Here is a 17,153-nt window from a genome sequence, read left to right on the forward strand (position 1 = left end):
AAGGCGCATGCTAATTTTCTAGTTTTGAGAGAGAGTTGGGTCCTTTGAATGCTATTTTGCTTAAATCACATCAGAACTTTTATGCAGGTCTCATCCGACTCCGTGCTTAGGTAGATGCGGGGGTGCCTTGAAAAACTTCATTTTAAATAATCTTAAATAGTGATATTTTACAAAGCATTTGGAGAATGTGACCGTGTATACGGCCCACGGAAGCCCCAGGTTGGCTGTTGGCTTGCAAGGTCCTGAGCGTGGCCCAGGTGGTCTGTTGCCGGCAGTGTGTGGGTCTCTGACGTGTATTCAGTATGTTCCAACCCTCCTCACCCTTTGGTAGCAAAGCCATTAGATGAACAGAGAAACCAATACAAGCTAAAAAGCATGTTATGTCCATCCCCCAAGCCTGCACAGCCTCTGTCCATAAGCTCTGGGCCAGGAAACCCGCTGCCGTGAGGTGAGGCAAGAGGCACCCCACGCTGGCCTTTCAGGTCCTAGCGAGCGCTGTTTCAGGGCTGGGGGCTGTGGCTGTGCTTGAGCCCGTGCTGACTTTCACACACTACATGTATAACCTACCTCAAATCTGTCATTGAAGCATGCTTTAGACGTGTATCTAAGACGTAACTATGCACAGTTCTATATCCCCCCATCCCTTGCTGCTGAAGGCTTCTTAAAGAGAAAAATCAAAAATTTTTATTTTTACTGGCACTAACATTTTTTTAAGTCCTGAAGATGATTGACAAGACATTTTTATCATGAGAAGGAAAAATGAATAAATAAAGCCATTGCAACTCAAGAGCCCGACCGCGCGAGCGAGTTTCAAGAGTATCATTCTAGCCAGGGAGGTGTTGGCTTCGGATGCTTCCCAGAGCGTTTAGTGCCCTGCCCCTCACTTTGTTTTGTTCTGTTTTGGTCTCCCTACCTGCTGTGTGCAAAGGGACACAAGTTCTAACCCGAGTGAGCAGTGAGCTGTTTTCTTTTAGAATTTAAGAAGTATAAGTCCTTTCGCAGCAGGGGTCTCACCAAATTAACCAGTGCCAGCCTTCACTGTCACCGGGTCAGTAGTTCAAGGGTGTCCTGTGGATTGGGGCGGGGTCTGGTTTTTAGTGGGGGCTGAGCACCCCACCCCAACCCTCCAGAGTGCTGCTTTTTCTTTTTTTCTTTTTTCTTTCTTTTCTTTTTTCTTTTTTCTTTTTTTCTTTTTTTTTTTTTTGCTGTGGTGGCCCTGGTACATGGGAAGGGATTCTGCCTTCTCTGGTCCTCCCACCTGCTGCTTAAGGAAACAGTAGTTTGCAGAGCTAGGGGTTGTTCAAATGACAAGGACAGACGTGGCAGAGCTTTGTGGCTCTGTAGCTAATGGCAGTGGATGTGTGAGCGTGGGTGACAGTAGCTGGAAACTCAATGTCATGGAGCGAGAGACTTGACTGCCTCAGATGTCAAAGCAAGGCCAAGCTGGTGGGAAAAGTGATATATCCCTGATGTGCCTCAACCAATCTCTTTCCTTCTGTTACTGAAGTGTGTTTTCTGGACTTGGAAGCATTTTTATGAATTGAAATAGTCTAATAAATGGTGCTATGGTGTTTCAATGTGACTGTCCCTGATCTTGTCTCCCTGAGGTGCTATCAACGTTTGGAACCACAACCAACCAAAAAAAAAACAAAAAGGAGGTGGGCTCCGTCTCTCGGCTTTTCTTCCCTCTTTTGGTGCTGTCTTTGTAGACCTCTGTTTACCGCGCTGTGTCTGCTCCGAGCAGTGTTCTGGGTCTGGTGTTTTGTTTTCCCTTTGGTGGCCAAAGCTAGGCTTACAGAGGAGGCAGCTTGCAAGGATAGCAGTGGCCCGCCTACCTGGGCGGACTGTGGGTTTGTCTATCTTCTAAGGCCAGATTAGAAAGGGGGTGGTGGCTTTGAGAAAGAGAGGCAAGGCCTCTGCCTCTTCTTGTATGTCAGGTATTCTCTTGTGTCCCAGGGTGCTAACTCCAGAGGGGACAAGCTGTGGTCCAGGGGCAGCACTTTTACCTGGCCCCCGGCAAGGATGGGATGGGCAAGACTTTGTGATCTTGCTACTCACTGGTAGCTCCTGGTGCTCAGACTAAAGGCAGGTGCTTTTTTTGTCCCTCGATGCCACCAAGGCCGCTTTTAGTTGGTGCTAAACTTCTCCCTGTGTCCACATAAGCTGATGTAAAATTTAAAAACTCAACAGGAAGCTCCATTTTTACATCATCCACTGTCACAATTTTTTTTAAATACCTCAAAAACAGGACATTGTGACAACTTAGATTCCATGAGGGTTTGGTACTCACGGGCTGTCCATGGGATGACTCCCTTGACCTTAATCACATCTGGGGTCGTTCTCTCTGTTCATTCTTAACCAGGAAAATGGCAGAGTGCCTAAGGGAAGGAACGTGGTTGGATTTCTTTTTTCATTCTCTTAAGTTTTGCTTTTGAATAAAATGTGAATCTCCTCTGTCCATCTCAGTGAGTTTTCCGTCATGGTTGCTGTCATTTGAAAACCTACGCAACACCTGGTTTGTTTGCTGTCCTACCTAGGCCAACTTTACCACGTACCCTGGACCCAAATAATATAATGGAGGTGCATACTCCAACCCAGGCTCACAGCCCACTCCTACCCATCTGTGCATAGTTGCTTCTGGGAGCGCTGCCTTCCTGAGAGGGCAAAGCAATAGGCTTCTCATCTGAGGAGAGACCTCAGCACAGAAGCCAGGTTCTGGGATTCATGCCTGAGGATTAGTGAGCTTTGTGGCCTGTTCCTCGTCTGCTTCTGTTCTGGTATCAGGGATGCTTTCTGTAGGCTATCAGTCACTCCCCTTGCTCCGATGGCTTGTCATTCAGGGGACCCTCACTCTTCACATGGGGACAGATACTAATTGGCTCATCTGGACATCCCAAAAACTATCTTGATTCCAATGTAGATTTTCTTTTTCTTTTGGGGGATAGGGGGAGAGAGACAGGAGTGATTTATTTTTCTTGAGTTTAAAGAAGCAAGGACCGGTTGTCTCACAGCATATGAATGCTTTGGACTTGATTAGAACCCTTGTACCTTTTGGATGTGTTTTAGTTCTTATCTCTTTGAATTCCTGTTTGGTTACCTGGCTTCCAATGGAGGTGAACTTAACAACCATACTTGAATATTCCGTCTTGACTTTGTAAACTGTGGCTACTTGAAATGAAGTTTATCTGGGGTTGATGGATGAATGGTAGGTTTTTGCAATGTCTCAAGGCAATAGGATGTGTATTATTAAACTGTAGATATCTTAGTACAGTAAATTTATGCTGATAATTTTATTTTGTATAATTTTTACCTTTTTGTTAATATTTTCCTTCCAGTTTATTGATTTGTCTCCTGAGCTACCGCCTTCCTTCCCCTTTCCTTCTCCCCCAAGTGTTTCAGTAAATTTAATTTAGGGTGCCTAGAAATTGCAAGTATGTATCCTTTTTTGATTTGTATTTTATTATAATTTACACAAACAACTGGGTTTGTGAACTGTATTACTCCTGGCATCTTTAAAATATTGTGGGTGTTTTAATAAATTTTATATTTATTTTTTGCACTCAAATTCTGTGTAAGCTTTTTTCCCCCCTCACCTTGAACCAGAACTAACTTGTGACATATAAGGTATCCTGTGGTCTTGCCCTTCTGAAATGGATTATAGAGACCCAAATGAAGCCTGCCTCAGGGCAGTGAGGGACCTGGCATCTGAGTAGATGCGGTCACAGAGCATGCTCTGAAAGAGCCCTCATCAGCCCTGGTTCTGCCTTGTTCCCCTCTCCCTGTCGATCTGGAATTCGGCTGTCCACACTTCCACCTTGTGATCTGGAATTCGGCTGTCCACACTTCCACCTTGTGATCTGGAATTCGGCTGTCCACACTTCCACCTTGTGATCTGGAATTTGGCTGTCCACACTTCCACCTTGCAGCTACTAGACTGGTGCATTTTGCTGGGTTCTGATGGCTTTGACAGTCAAGTAGTTGAGGTGCAAAGCTGAACCCCAGGCTGCTGTACCTGAGACAGAATTGGGGTGTCTTTAGCCCCAGGTTGCAGTTCTGGTGGTGGCTGGGTTTGCAGGGAATTCTGAGCTAGGGAAGATGAAAAGACAGGAAGCCGCCCTCTTTTTCCATTTCCTCTGCCTGAAATGCTCCCTCCAAGCAGATCTAGCACCAGAAATGAGCTACCCAGCAGGCTAAAAGGCAACTTGGTTTTGTTTTGAAATTTTGCAGAGGAAACTTCTAGAAATACATTGACATGTGGTCCAAGTTTCTATTCCTGTGCACCACATGCCTGGTATCCTCAGAGTGTTGGATCCCCTAGGATTGGAGTCACAGGTAGTTGTAAATTTCCATGTGAGTGCTGGGAATTGAACCCAGGTCCTCCGGAAGAGCAGCTGGTACTGACTCATCTCTTCAGTGCCCCTCCCCTTTTTTGCTGTTTTTCTGCTCCCAATATCGTTTGAAGTTTGCCCGAGCTTCTCATTTACCTCATCTTCCTGGCCCATCCTGATCTTCATTTTGTTATGACCACTAACTAGCTGCACTATTTCGTCAACAGCTTTATTAAAAGTTGTGCTGGTGGTAGGACTAGAGAGATGGCTCAGCAGTTGAGAACACTTGCTGTCCATTCTTAGCGCCCAGGTTAGGCAGCATACACCAGTCTGTAACTTCAGCTCCAAAGGACTGAGTGTCCTGGCCTCTGTGGTGTTGCTTCTCTGAGGGTTTAGGGATGTTATGATCTCCAAATATTGCAGCGAGTCATTAGGAATCATTTGACTACTATGTCTATTACACAGTGGTTCTCAGCCTGTGCCCTTTCATAGGGCACACCTAAGACCATCGGAAGACACAGATAGGTACACTGTGATTCCTAAGAGTTGCAGAAGAGTTAGCAATGAAAATGTTATGCTTGGGGGGTCACGACAACATGAGCTATATTAAGGGGTCGCAGCATTAGGAAGGTTGAGAACTGCTTAAACAGGATAATAGGTTCTCCCCTGGGGCCTGTGACCTAGTTAGCCAAAGATTTTTGGCTCCATTAGCAGTCCCAGACATGGGTTCTGTCTCATGGGTTGGCCCTTAGAGCCAATCAGAAAGCAGCTGGTTTCTCCCGTAATATTCTTACTACCAATGTGCATGCAGGTGTATTCTCTCGTCAGACAGTGTAGACAGTAGGGGTGCATGCAGGTGTATTCTCTCTTGTCAGACAGTGTAGACAGTAGGGGTCACAGCTGGGTGATTGCTTTGCTCCTCCAGCACCATTCCTGAAAGCTAGTCAGTAGGGACGGAGCTTCCAGGTGAGTGCCAGTCTGATTTTTCCATGTGTGACTGAAGTATGTGGTTAACCATTCAGAGCATTACCATCAGGGTGATGCAGGGTGACGGGAACATTGGCTGTAGCCTGTGGGATTCCATGGGCCAATTTAAAACACCTCAGTTGGTCAACATGCAGAGAATAAGAAACTGTAGAGGGCTGTCCCAGAAAGCAACAGTGTCACACAACACACACACACATACACACACACACACACACACACACACACACACACACACACAAGCACTGGACTCAAGGGGTTTTGTAGAAGAGGGGATGGAAAGATTGTAAGAGCCAGGCGTGGCGGGTGACTTCAAGACCATGGTGTTCTCCAGGAGAGCAGTTGCAGAAGGACCTGTATCGGCTGGAGCTTCAGAATCACAGCAAAAGGCCTGCCACTCTGAGGAGCTCCTGGCATTTGGTAGCTGCTGGGAGAGGGACAGCCCTTTAATGTCATGGCCTCACTTATGGGCACTGATAGGAAGAGAACACAGGTGGGCGGAAGTGAGGGTGGAGAGAATGCATAGAGGAGTGGGGGAGGGGAGCTGATGAGGAGATGATAAGGTCTTATTAGAAGTTTTGCTGCTGGCCCTGCCTAGTCTTGGACTGTTAGTCATCTTACCTGAAGTACTCTGCAAAGATGAGACCCTCATCATCCCAGAAGAGACCAGAAAAGGGGCCCCACTCTCACAGCCAGTGGTGGTTCTGTTAGACCCTCCTGCCTCCAGAACACCAGAAAAAGACTGGGAAATTGTGCCCAGCTCCGGATATGTCTAGCCCCTCCCTCCCACCTCTGTAAGTCTGCACAGACATCCGATGTCCCTGCTTTCCACCACTGCAGAGCCCTTCCCTAGACCCTGCCCTAACCCCCAACCACCTGCCCTAGCCCCTGCCCCAGGAGACCCCACCACTAACCTCATACAGCTTTATTCTCTGATAGATGCCAATCTTTGCTTCTGTGTGTCTGTCACCCACTCACTCACTCTTGGTTTGTACCACGTGTAGCAGCTCAGGGAAGTGCTCATCCCAGCCTACTCCACCCATAGTTTCTCATTCAGAAGTCTCAGGTCCACCTCTGCCCAACCCTACCATCCACCCCTGTCCTATAGATAATGGGCTTTGTGCTCTTGTTTCTCCAAAGACCTCAGGCAGGCCGGAGAAGCTGATCCTCATGTCCACTCTGAAGGACTACACTGCCCCAACCTCTCTGCTCCTGGGCTCCATGGCCAGTGTCCCAGGAGTCTGAAGACTTTCCAGTCACCCAAGAGAATCATTCACAGCGTAGCCTACCAAATACGTGCAGCCCACAGGCCACATTCACGCAGGATTATCCATGACATGGCACAACAGTCACGAACTTAAATCACGGTGGGTTTTTTTTTTTCCTTTTATTTTACTGGGTACATCGGGGCTGGGAGAGGTGTGTGCCATGGTACATACGTAAAAGCTGGCAGCCCACTGGCAGGTTTGGTTCCCTTCTTCCACCGTGTCAGTTGTAGAACTCCAGCTCAGGTCTTGGCATCTCCCTGCCCAGCACCTGTTCCAGGGGAGCCCCCTCCTGGGTCTAGCGATTCTCCTACGACTCAGTCACATGGCTCTCAAAGCATGAACTTTCTGGATCATGGCATTGAGTTGCAGTGTCTAGACACTGAGCCCCGCTGCAGCCACCTGCCCTTGTGTGACACCAGTGTGAAGGCCGTACAAAGCCAGGTCTTGCTCTGGCCTCACGGATGACCCTGGGTTGCTGCACGGCGCCCACAGCTATTTGTCAGAGCTGAAGTTGTAAGTCTGGATTCCGCCCCTCCGTGCGCTCGGGCTTGCTCTTCCTTGTCACTGTGAGCCCGTGTGTAGCCTGGCACGGGCTTTTGACTGACTCGGACTAACATGAGCCTGTGACAGACCCCCAATAGCAGGGAGGGGTGTGCTGGAAGAGGACCACAGCAACCCTCCAAAGCGGGAACCCTGACTCACCTTGGAAAGACCGACTGGCCGACAGACCTACGGACTCTAAGATGCCCACAACAGCATGGATTCAGCTGGTGAAAGCGCTCACTGCCGAGTTCCGTCCCCAGAACTCAGATACTAAAAGGGGGGAAAAACCAACTTCTGTACATTTCCTGACTTCCGCATGTGCACTGTGGTACCACGGACACAAACACATACACAGGCTCATGCACACGCACTGATTTTTTTTTTAAAGCTATGGCCAGGTGTGGTGCACGCCTTTGATCCCATCACTCCAGAGGCAGAGACCAGCCTCTGAGTTTGAGGCCGGCCTGGTGTGTCAATAGTGAGTTTCAGAACAGCTAGAACTCTGTAAAAAAGACCCTGTCTACAAAACAAAAAAAGGTGTCAGTGAGGATGTGGGGATGTGGGGATGGGCAGAAAGACAGAAGCTACATTTCGAGGTATGGATTTGGCCACTGGACTTAGGGAAATGCTGGTGAACCAGCTTCTGGAAGAAGGAGAAGGCAAGCCCTGGGGCTGGATGTTAATCACCCTGCACCTCTGCCCACCATCGTGGATGCTCAGACACAGTGGCGACACTGAGCAACCACCAGAAGGGTCACCCAGAACAGCAGACTTGGAAACCCTGGTGTCCAGACCCAGAGCCCGGGGCAAATGTGTGCAAAGCCAGCTGTGAGCCAGCTGTGAGCCAGCTGTGAGCCAGCTGTGAGCAAGCTGCTGGCAAACTGACCCCCACCGCATACAGAGGACAGGGGCCTGCAAACGCAGGTCTGAGCATGCCAGCTTCCTCCGCTCCTCGCCTGGGGATGGGAAGCTGGAGCTTCCTTGTCATTCTTAGAGAAGTATGGGAGGGAAAAGTCCTTAAAACTTCATAGAACCAGAAACCTAGGGTCAGGTGTGGTGATGCGCACCTTTGATCCAAGCAGCAGAGCTAGGTCCAGGTCAAAAGAGTTCCAGGCCGGCCAGAGCTACACAAAGATCCTGTCTCAGAAAGCAAAAGCCAAAACTCTGGCCTTCACTCTGTGCCCAGCAGAGTAGTAGGGTGAACTGTGCAGAGACAAAAGATGCTGCTTCTGAAAGGAGGGACCTGGCACATGACACATCTGCTCTGAGCAGCGGGTAGCTGTGACCTTTAATTAACTCCAAATAGATAACATCTCTCTATAATTATAGTACAGAAATGTCTATGAACAGAAAATATACTTTTGGAGGGAGAGGGGCTCTTCTGGAGTATTGCGCTGAGTCACGTGCACTTGAGGTTCTAAGCGTGAGCTGTCACGTAGCCGGTGTGCGCTCAGCATTTGGGGACAGAGGTAAATATCCGAAGACCGTGCATGCCCCTGATCTCTTCTTTCAGCGCCTGAGGAGGAAGAGACATCGTGCTCAGTTCCCGTGTCTACAGCAGCCGTAGAGTATTTATTCTACGTGGCTCAGTCTGAACGGTACCTGCACATATTTTGTTTAATCAATTTTTCCTTCAACATATTTTTTTGGCCCATGTCTGAAAGGTGTGTGTGTGTGTGTGTTTGGAGGCCCGAGATGGACTGCTCTAACCCTGGAGCTTCCCGTTCCAGATGGTCAACTAGCTTCCTCCAGGGACTGACTGCTTCTGCCCTCCAGGGGCTCAGATGACAGTGCCCACCCAGCACTGACACAATCGCTGGGTGTGTCACACACATCTATAAGGCCAGCGTCTAGTTTTATTGTAGGTCCTGATGTCTGCTCAGGTTGTCATACTTGCACGCAAACATTTGCCCCCTAAGCCTCTTCCCAGCCACTTTTGTAAGTGTGTTTGTTTGAGGCAGCGCCTCACTACGTAGCCCTAGCTGGCCTGGAACTTGCTGTTACAGAGCCCCGTCCTCCCGTTCACTGAGATCTGCCCTCCTCAAGCTCCGAGCACCTGGGTCAACTCACAACTGATTCTCACTCAGTAACGCCTGCTGGTGCTGCACAGCTAGAGCCCAGCTGCCCGGGTTAAGGCAGGGTGTAGCTTGAGCTCAGGAGTTCAAATCCAGCCCATCGATACAGGAAGACCCGAACCAGAACTTAAGCCGAGGCTGAGATGGCTCAGCAGTTTAGAGCACTTGCTGCAATTGCAGAAGACCTGGGTTCTGTAACTCCAATCCTTTGGGAATCTGACTCCCTTTTCTTGCCTCTGAGTACACCAGGTATACAAACATACACACAGGCAAAACACTCAGGCATATAAAAGAAGAATGAATCTTAAAATTCAGAGAAGTGACTGGGAAGGCCTCCTGATGCTGACCTCCTGCCTGTGCAGCAGACTTCTGCCTATGACTTCTGGCCACAGTGTCACACACACACGCGCGCACACACACACACAACACCTGGGTTGTACAGTTAAAACACTGAGTACCCGTCCAAGGTCAGCAAGGAGTAAATAGGTCAGGGTATGGGCCCAGATGTCCTAACTGGCCCTGCTGCTGTGTTGGAAGCCCATGAGCCATCCAAGACCAACTCTACATTCACATGGAAGCCTCACCTCTGCAGACAAAAAGGAGCCAGGAAAAAAAAAAAAAAAGCCTATCACAACAGGGCGCCTACCCTAGGCTTGCTGCAGGCCCACGGTGCCCCCTAGTGGCTATTTTTTACTCTGCATCTGGGCTACCATGGGCCGCTCCTATTGCAGGGTGGTGGGAGCCTAATCATGCCTTCAGGCAACAGATGCGTCCTGGAAGCTGAGGCTTTGCAGTGGTCGGTGCAAGTTCCCTCCTGCCAGCACCTCCCTCTGAGGCTCTAGTTGGGGGATGGGCTTGTCTAAAGTACCCTAAGTGCCTAAGCAGGAGGATCAGGCATGGGACTTCCGTTAAAGCACTGTGCTCCATCCCCAGTGCTTAACTACAGATAGGAAGGTTCAGGTTTATCCTCAGTTACATAGTGAGTTCAAGGCCAGCCTGGACTATGAAACACTGACTCAAAAAAGCAAAGCACCACGGACAAGGAGATGCGGCCTGAAAGCCCAACCATATTGATGCAGGCCTTTGATGCCAGGCTTGGGAGGCAGAGGCAGGCGGCTCTCTGGGAGTTCGGGACCACTGGTCTATCACATAGTGCAGGACAGCCAGGGCTGTACAGTGAGACCCTGTGCTTAAAAAAGATGCAGCTTGGGTTACACTCAGTATTGGGGACACAGAGGAAAGGGCAAGAGGCAGTGATGAATTAATAATAGAGAAAAAGAAAAGGCAACAAGAGCATGCTCGCTGAGCAAGCCTGGCAAATCTGAGTTTGATCCCCAAAACCTAGGTAAAAAGGACAGATGCGGCACATCTGTAATCCCAGCACTCCTACAGCAATATAAGAATATAGTGGCTGGCGAGACGGCTGGGTGGTTAAGAGCACTGACTGCTTTTCTAGAGGTCCTGAGTTCAATTCCCAGCAACCACATGGTGGCTCACAACCATCTGTAATGGGATCTGGTGCCCTCTTCTGGTGTGTCTGAAGACAGCTACCGTGCACTCACATAAAATAAATAAGTAAATCTTTTAATTAAAAAAAAGAATGTAAGGAGAATTACCTAGAAACTAGCCTGAAGTGCACAGTTCAGCTATGGAGGCCTTACCATGTGTCAGGCTGTTCTCAAGCTGTGGGTGCTTACCACTCCCAAGAGCCTTTGGGGCGGGCACTACTCCAGTTATGGTGTTACAGATTAGAAAACTAAGACGCAGGGAGGTTGAGTAACTTTCTCAGGGTCACAGCCTAGAAAGTAGCAACTCTAGCTGCAGGCCAAGGCACGCACGGGAGTGACCAGAGTTCAGTCACATCAGGCAGCCGGTGTGCTAGAGAGCACAGCCCAAGCTCCACAGGCTGTGGAAAAAGCCAGGTCTTCCCAGTCTTGTCTACCTGCACTCTGGGTCTCCAGACCATGCCCCACTGACTGCTGCCCTATCTCAGCCTGCCTGGGGGCTGTACATGCCACAGCCTAGGGACAGGTGTCAGGGGAGCAGGAATCCAGGACACAGGTCAGAATCAGCTGGAAGAGGGAGGCTAGGTGACACGGTACAGTGGGTAAAGGTGGCTGGCAAGCCTGGTGACCTGAGTTCAGTCCCCAGGCCCCATATGGTAGAAGGCAATTATACTCTAGCCACATATGCGCTGTAGCATGTGTGCCCCAGCACTAATAGTCGAGAATAAAAACTTCTTTTTAAAAGGGAGTTGGAAAATGGAAGGGCTTTGGAGCCCAGCCACAAGGGTAGCAAGCAGTTTTTGGGTTGGGTGCAGAGGGAACCTAAGCCACGGGCTCACTCAGGGTCAAGGTCCAGATGTAGAGAGAGGGAGGGAGGGAGGGAGGAACGGAGGAAGGGAGGGAGGGGGGAGGGAGGGAGGGAGAGAAGGAGAGAAAGAGAGAGAGATCATGGAAACATACCTGAAACCTAAAGAGCCAGATCAATAATGATATACAAGTAAGGTGGGAAGGGGCTGGGAGGTAGCCAGACTAGCATAAAAAGTAAAGATAGATCATTTAACTGCACAGCTACTGAGGAACAGTTTTAAATAAATACTGTGTGATTATTGGGGACTAGCATAAAGAAATACTGGGGCTGGATTAGCTCACGCCACACTGATGTTAAAGTTGACTTGTGCACGCCTGTCCTCCTGACCAAGTACTAACAGTGAGTCTCCACGCCCACTGCTGTGCCCTCAGATGCTGAAGGTCCGGGGCAATGGACCATCCGGAGCCACTGACCTGGTTGACCATCTGGTGCTGCTGGACAGTCCTCTTCTCCTTAAATTCTTCTGACTCAATTTTAATTTCATACATCGCCCCGCAGCCTCCTGAAGTAGAGTCGAAGGCATTTCAGTGACCACAGACCGTACCTCCGACTCGGAGTCCCAGACAATCCACACAAGGAACAGTCTGACAGCACTCTGCTAACAGGTGTGGATAAAGATCACAGTTTCTGCTCCGACCGTTCACACGTGGCAGGCAGCCTTGACCTAAAGGTACCTTTTGCAACACCTCTCTACTGCCCACACCTGAGCGTGAGCAGAACAAGGAGGCACAAGGCCTGGAGAGCAGAGAGAGGCAGAGAGGCAGAGCATCCTTTCCTTGTAAGCCATGGGAGGGAGGGAGCGGGAGACTGATTTCAATACAAGCATATCCTAAGGTTTTATCTAAGCATCTTGTGTGGTCCCATAGTGACTATCAACCTGACAGATCTAATGTCACTTAGGAGACAAACCTCTGGGCTTCCCCGTGAGGGGTTTCTGGACTGGAGTAACTCATCTCTAAGCTGGAGTCTTGGACCAAAGGGAAAGAGAGCTGAGCACCAGCACCCACGTCTCTCTCTGCTCCGAGTGTGGCTGCCGTGTGACCAGCCACTTCCAGCCCTTGCTGCCATGTTTTCCCACCACCCCCGTTTGACACACAATAAAACAAACTGCTTTTTGTTTCGTTTTTCAAGTTAGAATCTCACCTCATCAGACCTCATGATCTCCAGAGTCAAGGATGACACCGAACTACACTTCTTTACAAGTTTCTGGTGTTAGCATTCCTTCTAGGCTCTGCCCCACAGTTACCTGGCAACAGCCAGGTAGGCCTGGCTTACAGTAAACAGGGCTGTTTGCCCCTCCTCACTGGATTCTCTCTGCCTCTGCTCCCTTCTCAACGCCCCTTCCCTGAATAAGCTGGTACCTCAGGGGAAGGGATGCCTCAGCATGGGCCGGCAGAGACACTCCTCCCACCTCACCACACCGCACCCTACAAAACATATCCTAGCTCTTCTTTTTTATAAAATGCAGCATCTGGAAGATCAAACCCAGGCCTTTGTAGAAGCTAGGCAAGTACTCTACCAACTGAGCAACATCCCCAGCCCAAGAAAGAGACTTCTCAGTGTCCTCCCACATGCAAATGTGCTTTCAGGGAGGTCAATGGACAGAGCTGGCCCTTATCAGCTGCGTGCACCCGTGTCCCCTCTGCTTCCTCTGCAGAGCACAGACAAACAGCCAGCCAGAAATTCAGAGGCGCAGCAGCAGCCTGAGCAGAGCCCAGCCAGACTGCGTCTGGAGAGTCTGCCCTGGGCCCCGACTCTGACTCTGGTTCTCCTGCCTCCTTTGGCTGCTTTGGGCCTGTCTCTTGGATAAAGTAGGGTATCTAACAAAACCTACCTTGGGCCATTCTCGCTTTACTGTTGTAGGCTGTCAGAAGAACTGGGGTGGGCAGATTACAAAGTCCATCTCGAAAATGGGAACTTGGCCTGAGCTCTTGGTGCCTCTACAGAGGCAGGCTTGCTGAGCAGAGTTGTCTTTGTGGTTCCCTGAGGTTTCTAAGCCCCCATCTCCACCTCCTCCTAGTCTCTCGATTTCAGCCTCTCCCCAGGCAAAAACTCTAAAAACCTCAGCAAAGCCCCACAGAGAGAATGGGAGAAAGCCTTACCTGAGATGTCTGTGACTTGGATAGCTGTGGCTCGAGGAAACTTTTCCTTGAGAACCTGGGTCACTCTGAGCTCCCCCTCTGTCTGGGAGGCAAACATCCGGTGTGCACAGTGCCACAGGGGGAGCTATGAGAACAAAGAGGGGGGTCTGTGCATCCAGAAGGCACAGCGGTGGTCTCTGCCCGAGCGGGCACAGGCGAAGTATCGGGGTTGCTGGTGAAGGGGTCGTGCATCTCAGACTCACTGAAGGTCCAGAGCAGGACACCACTCTAGACTTTCAGGGATGTATCCTGGGTCTCTGCGGTATGTTTGTGTATGTGAAGCTGCCTGTGTGTACATGTTCGCTGGGGTCAAAGGACAAGCACAGCTGTCCTTGTCAAGAACATCACCTTGGTGTTTGAGACAGGGGCTCTCACTGGCTTAGAGCTCATCCAGTAAGAAGGGAGGCCCCAGGGATCCACCTGTCTTAGCCTCCCAGCACTGGGATTTCAGGTATGCGCCCCCACACTTGACTTCTTACATTTTGATTTTTAGTTTGTGTGTGTGTGTGTGTGTACACATGAATTCGAGGTCTTCAGAGGTTAGATGAGAGAGGATATCAGATCCCAGGAGCAGGCAGTTATGAGTTGATTGACAAAGAAGCTGGAAACCGAATTGAGATCCTGTGCAAAAGCAGGGAACACCCTTATCTCACATGGGTCAGGGTGTGAACTCAGATCATCCTTGTGAGTGCTTTACCAACTGTGCCATCTCCCCGGTGCTCTCGTTAGCCTGTCTTAAAGGGCAAGATGGAGTCTGTCCCTCTACAGCAGCATCCCAGAGCTGACCCTAAGGCAGGTCCTCTGAAGCAACGAATGAGCAGATAACATGGCCGCTGGATAGGCCAAGATGCCTAAGAGACGGCTGAAATGCAGGCCAGAGGAAAGGTCAGGAGTTAGATGGTCTGTGTGCTACCCAAAGGAACGAAACCATGAGGCTGGGAGGCTGGGCACAACTGCAGGGTTTGCGGGTGGGACGGCTCCTGAGACAGGAGCGTGGGTGGACCGGATGGCAATGTAACATCACCAAGAGTTGCAGATTCCTCAAAGGACGCTATCAGTTTAGCACACCTATCCTGGTACCACACACAGGACCTGCCCTGGACGCCTTGCAGCGACAAAACTCCTCAGCCTGAGAGGCGAATTCAAGACCAGCAGTTAATGTAAGGAAAAAACGGATGAGGTAAATCTAAAGATGACCCTGTAACGAGTAGGCACTGTGGCTTTATCCCAGGAATCAGGAAATGTCACACATTCTAGGCCAGCCAGGGAAGAATTAGGAGAATATATTGGAAGAATTAGGAAAGCTCACCCAGTGCTGGGCTCCGACTCCGGCCTGTAGGCTATGGAAGAGTGAAGGTCAGAGGCCTGGTCAGCATGTAACTGCAGGGTACAGGCTCTTCCCGAGTGCCCAGCACCAACGCTTTGACTCGGGGTTATGACACCAATGTTTCCCTGTACGTAAGGCAGTCTTTCCCAGGGCCTCTATACTGTGACTCTTTATAAAACTGTCTCCCGACCCACCTGAGTCCGGTACCCCCCAGCACACGCGGTGCGATGCCGAGGGCAGGAGAGAATGAATGAGAACAAGGAAGGGCCTCGGCCCTACCCCGAGTCCCCAGCCTGACAACAGCCGCCCGAGCTCCCCCGCATCTCCGCCCGAGCCCCGCCGGCTCACCCCGCGGCTCCCGCGGAGCAAAGGCATAGCGGCCGCCGGGCCCCATGCCGCCATGCCCGGCGACGCAGCCCGAGGTCACGAAGCAGCCGAAAAGACGCAGGCACTGTGTCCAGATCCGCGGCCCCAGACGAGCCCGCCCCCTGCCGCCCGGAGGCCGCGCCCGCTCCACTGTCGCCACCCGGAACCGGCCGCGCCTGCAAGCATTGAGCACCCTCCGTCCTGCCAGGGCCAGCATCCACTTGCGTGGTCCCCTACCTGCCCCCAGGTCGCACTCCTCGGCAGCCAGAATCCCGGGGTGCACAGAACAGGTCTCCCTCACCCCGACATCTTAGTCGGTGCTCTTGGAAATTGGCTTCTTTCCTGAGTTCCTGTGAAAGTCTCAACCCGGGTCCTCTCAGGTTTGCGTTCTAGAGAGAGAGGAGACTTCGTGAGGGGCTGAAATTGGAGAGGGCGACCGCTGCAGTGGTCTGGGATAGGGCGTGGCGGGGTCTTAGATGAAGGGTGGGAGATGAAAATTTGTTTTGGATTTCCCTGAGTTTGGGGGACATAGGTCAGAACAAGATAGAATGGCACCTGTGATCCCAGGACTGATTTGTGTTCAAAACCAGCCAGGGCTAAGGTGAGTTCCAGGACAGCTTGGAGTGAGACCCTGTCTCAAGACTAAAAATACTCTTAATCATACTTTTAATCCCAGCACTGGAGAGACAATGGCTTGCAGATCTCTGAGTTCCAGGCCAGCCCATCGACATAGCTAGTTTAAGGTCAGCCAGGGCTACACGGTGAGACTAAGAGATGTTGTTTCAAAACAACAAAATACCAAGCAAACGAACAAAAACCAAACCTCCAGAAAGGGTAGGATTAGGAGCGCACCCCATGTGGACTGAGTAAACCACCAACAAAATTTAGCTGGTGTCTTGTGGGAGAATGAAAGCCCAAGTTCCATTAGGGCCTCTGTTTCTCGGTGGTAAGTTTACAGCCTCGCATCCGCGAGAATCACCGGCCTTTCGCAACTGCACTGTGCGTATGCAACCCATACCTCTAGATTTGTTCTTTCAAGTGACCAAGTAGAAGTAGGCTTATTTATAGGCCCACACCTTTAATCCAGGCACTCAGGAGGCAGAGGCAGGTAAATCTGTTAGTTCAAGGCCTGCTTGGCCAATGCAGCAAGTTCAAGGACATTAAGTTCTACATAGAGAAACCCTATCTCAAAACTAAACAAAACGTTCATTCATTCCGGGGTTGAGTGACTCCTGTGTACCAGCCCTCACCTCCAGATTACTTGACAGGCCTATTTTTCTGCTTGATTCTTTAAACTTTATGGTTAGTGTAATTAGAGATACTTTATTAACTTTTAAGTTTCTTCATTTATGCCAAGAATACAATCAAAACTGCCTAAATGTTTCCTAGCTGTAGAGTGGCCCCTCTGCTATCCAAACCACATGTTCAAAAGAGCAGGAACTGTAACTAGATGGTGATTGGTTTAAGACTGGTCACATGATCTGAACCACTGAGACATGGTTGCTGGACTGGGCAGGAACTAAAGAAATTACTGTGGCTTATCAATATGTTGCTAGGCTTGTAGAAAGCCTGGCACTGATAGCAACCAGCTTTGCAACCAAATAGTTAGAGATGTTTTGGCAACGAAGAGGAAACTGAAGAAAGCTATCTGAGGAGGCAGATGTGACTCTTTCTGAGCTACTAGAAGCCCCTCTGGACGTGAGTACTGAATCTGATGTAGAAAACAAGGTTTTTAGGGGCTCTGAGAC

At 50.1% G+C, this 17,153-nt stretch overlaps 1 protein-coding gene across 1 annotated transcript; it reads right to left on the bottom strand.

The window, feature by feature from the left end:
- Window positions 1-8,381: 8,381 nt before the first annotated feature.
- On the bottom strand, window positions 8,382-15,501 carry BOLA3 (bolA family member 3). Its single transcript, XM_080932183.1, has 4 exons — window positions 15,388-15,501; window positions 13,674-13,797; window positions 11,985-12,073; window positions 8,382-8,639 (listed from the first exon to the last, which is right to left on the bottom strand). Exons 1-4 carry the CDS (start codon window positions 15,439-15,441, stop codon window positions 8,574-8,576), a joined length of 333 nt encoding a protein of 110 aa, XP_080788309.1. The 5' UTR covers window positions 15,442-15,501; the 3' UTR covers window positions 8,382-8,573.
- Window positions 15,502-17,153: the final 1,652 nt, after the last annotated feature.

This window comes from Micromys minutus (assembly GCF_963924665.1).
Source record: "Micromys minutus genome assembly, chromosome: 18".
NCBI classification, from domain to species: domain Eukaryota; kingdom Metazoa; phylum Chordata; class Mammalia; order Rodentia; family Muridae; genus Micromys; species Micromys minutus.

What these genes read in the sequence shown, in the direction of transcription:
- BOLA3 (XM_080932183.1), bottom strand. Translation starts at nt 15,441, where the DNA reads ATGGCGGCATGGGGCCCGGCGGCCGCTATGCCTTTGCTCCGCGGGAGC. An exon ending in CCAAGTCACAGACATCTCAG is followed by an intron (nt 12,074 to 13,673) that starts GTAAGGCTTTCT and finishes ACTCTACTTCAG; the next exon opens with GAGGCTGCGGGGCGATGTAT. An exon ending in AGCACCAGATGGTCAACCAG is followed by an intron (nt 8,640 to 11,984) that starts GTCAGTGGCTCC and finishes CTTCCTCCTCAG; the next exon opens with GCGCTGAAAGAAGAGATCAG.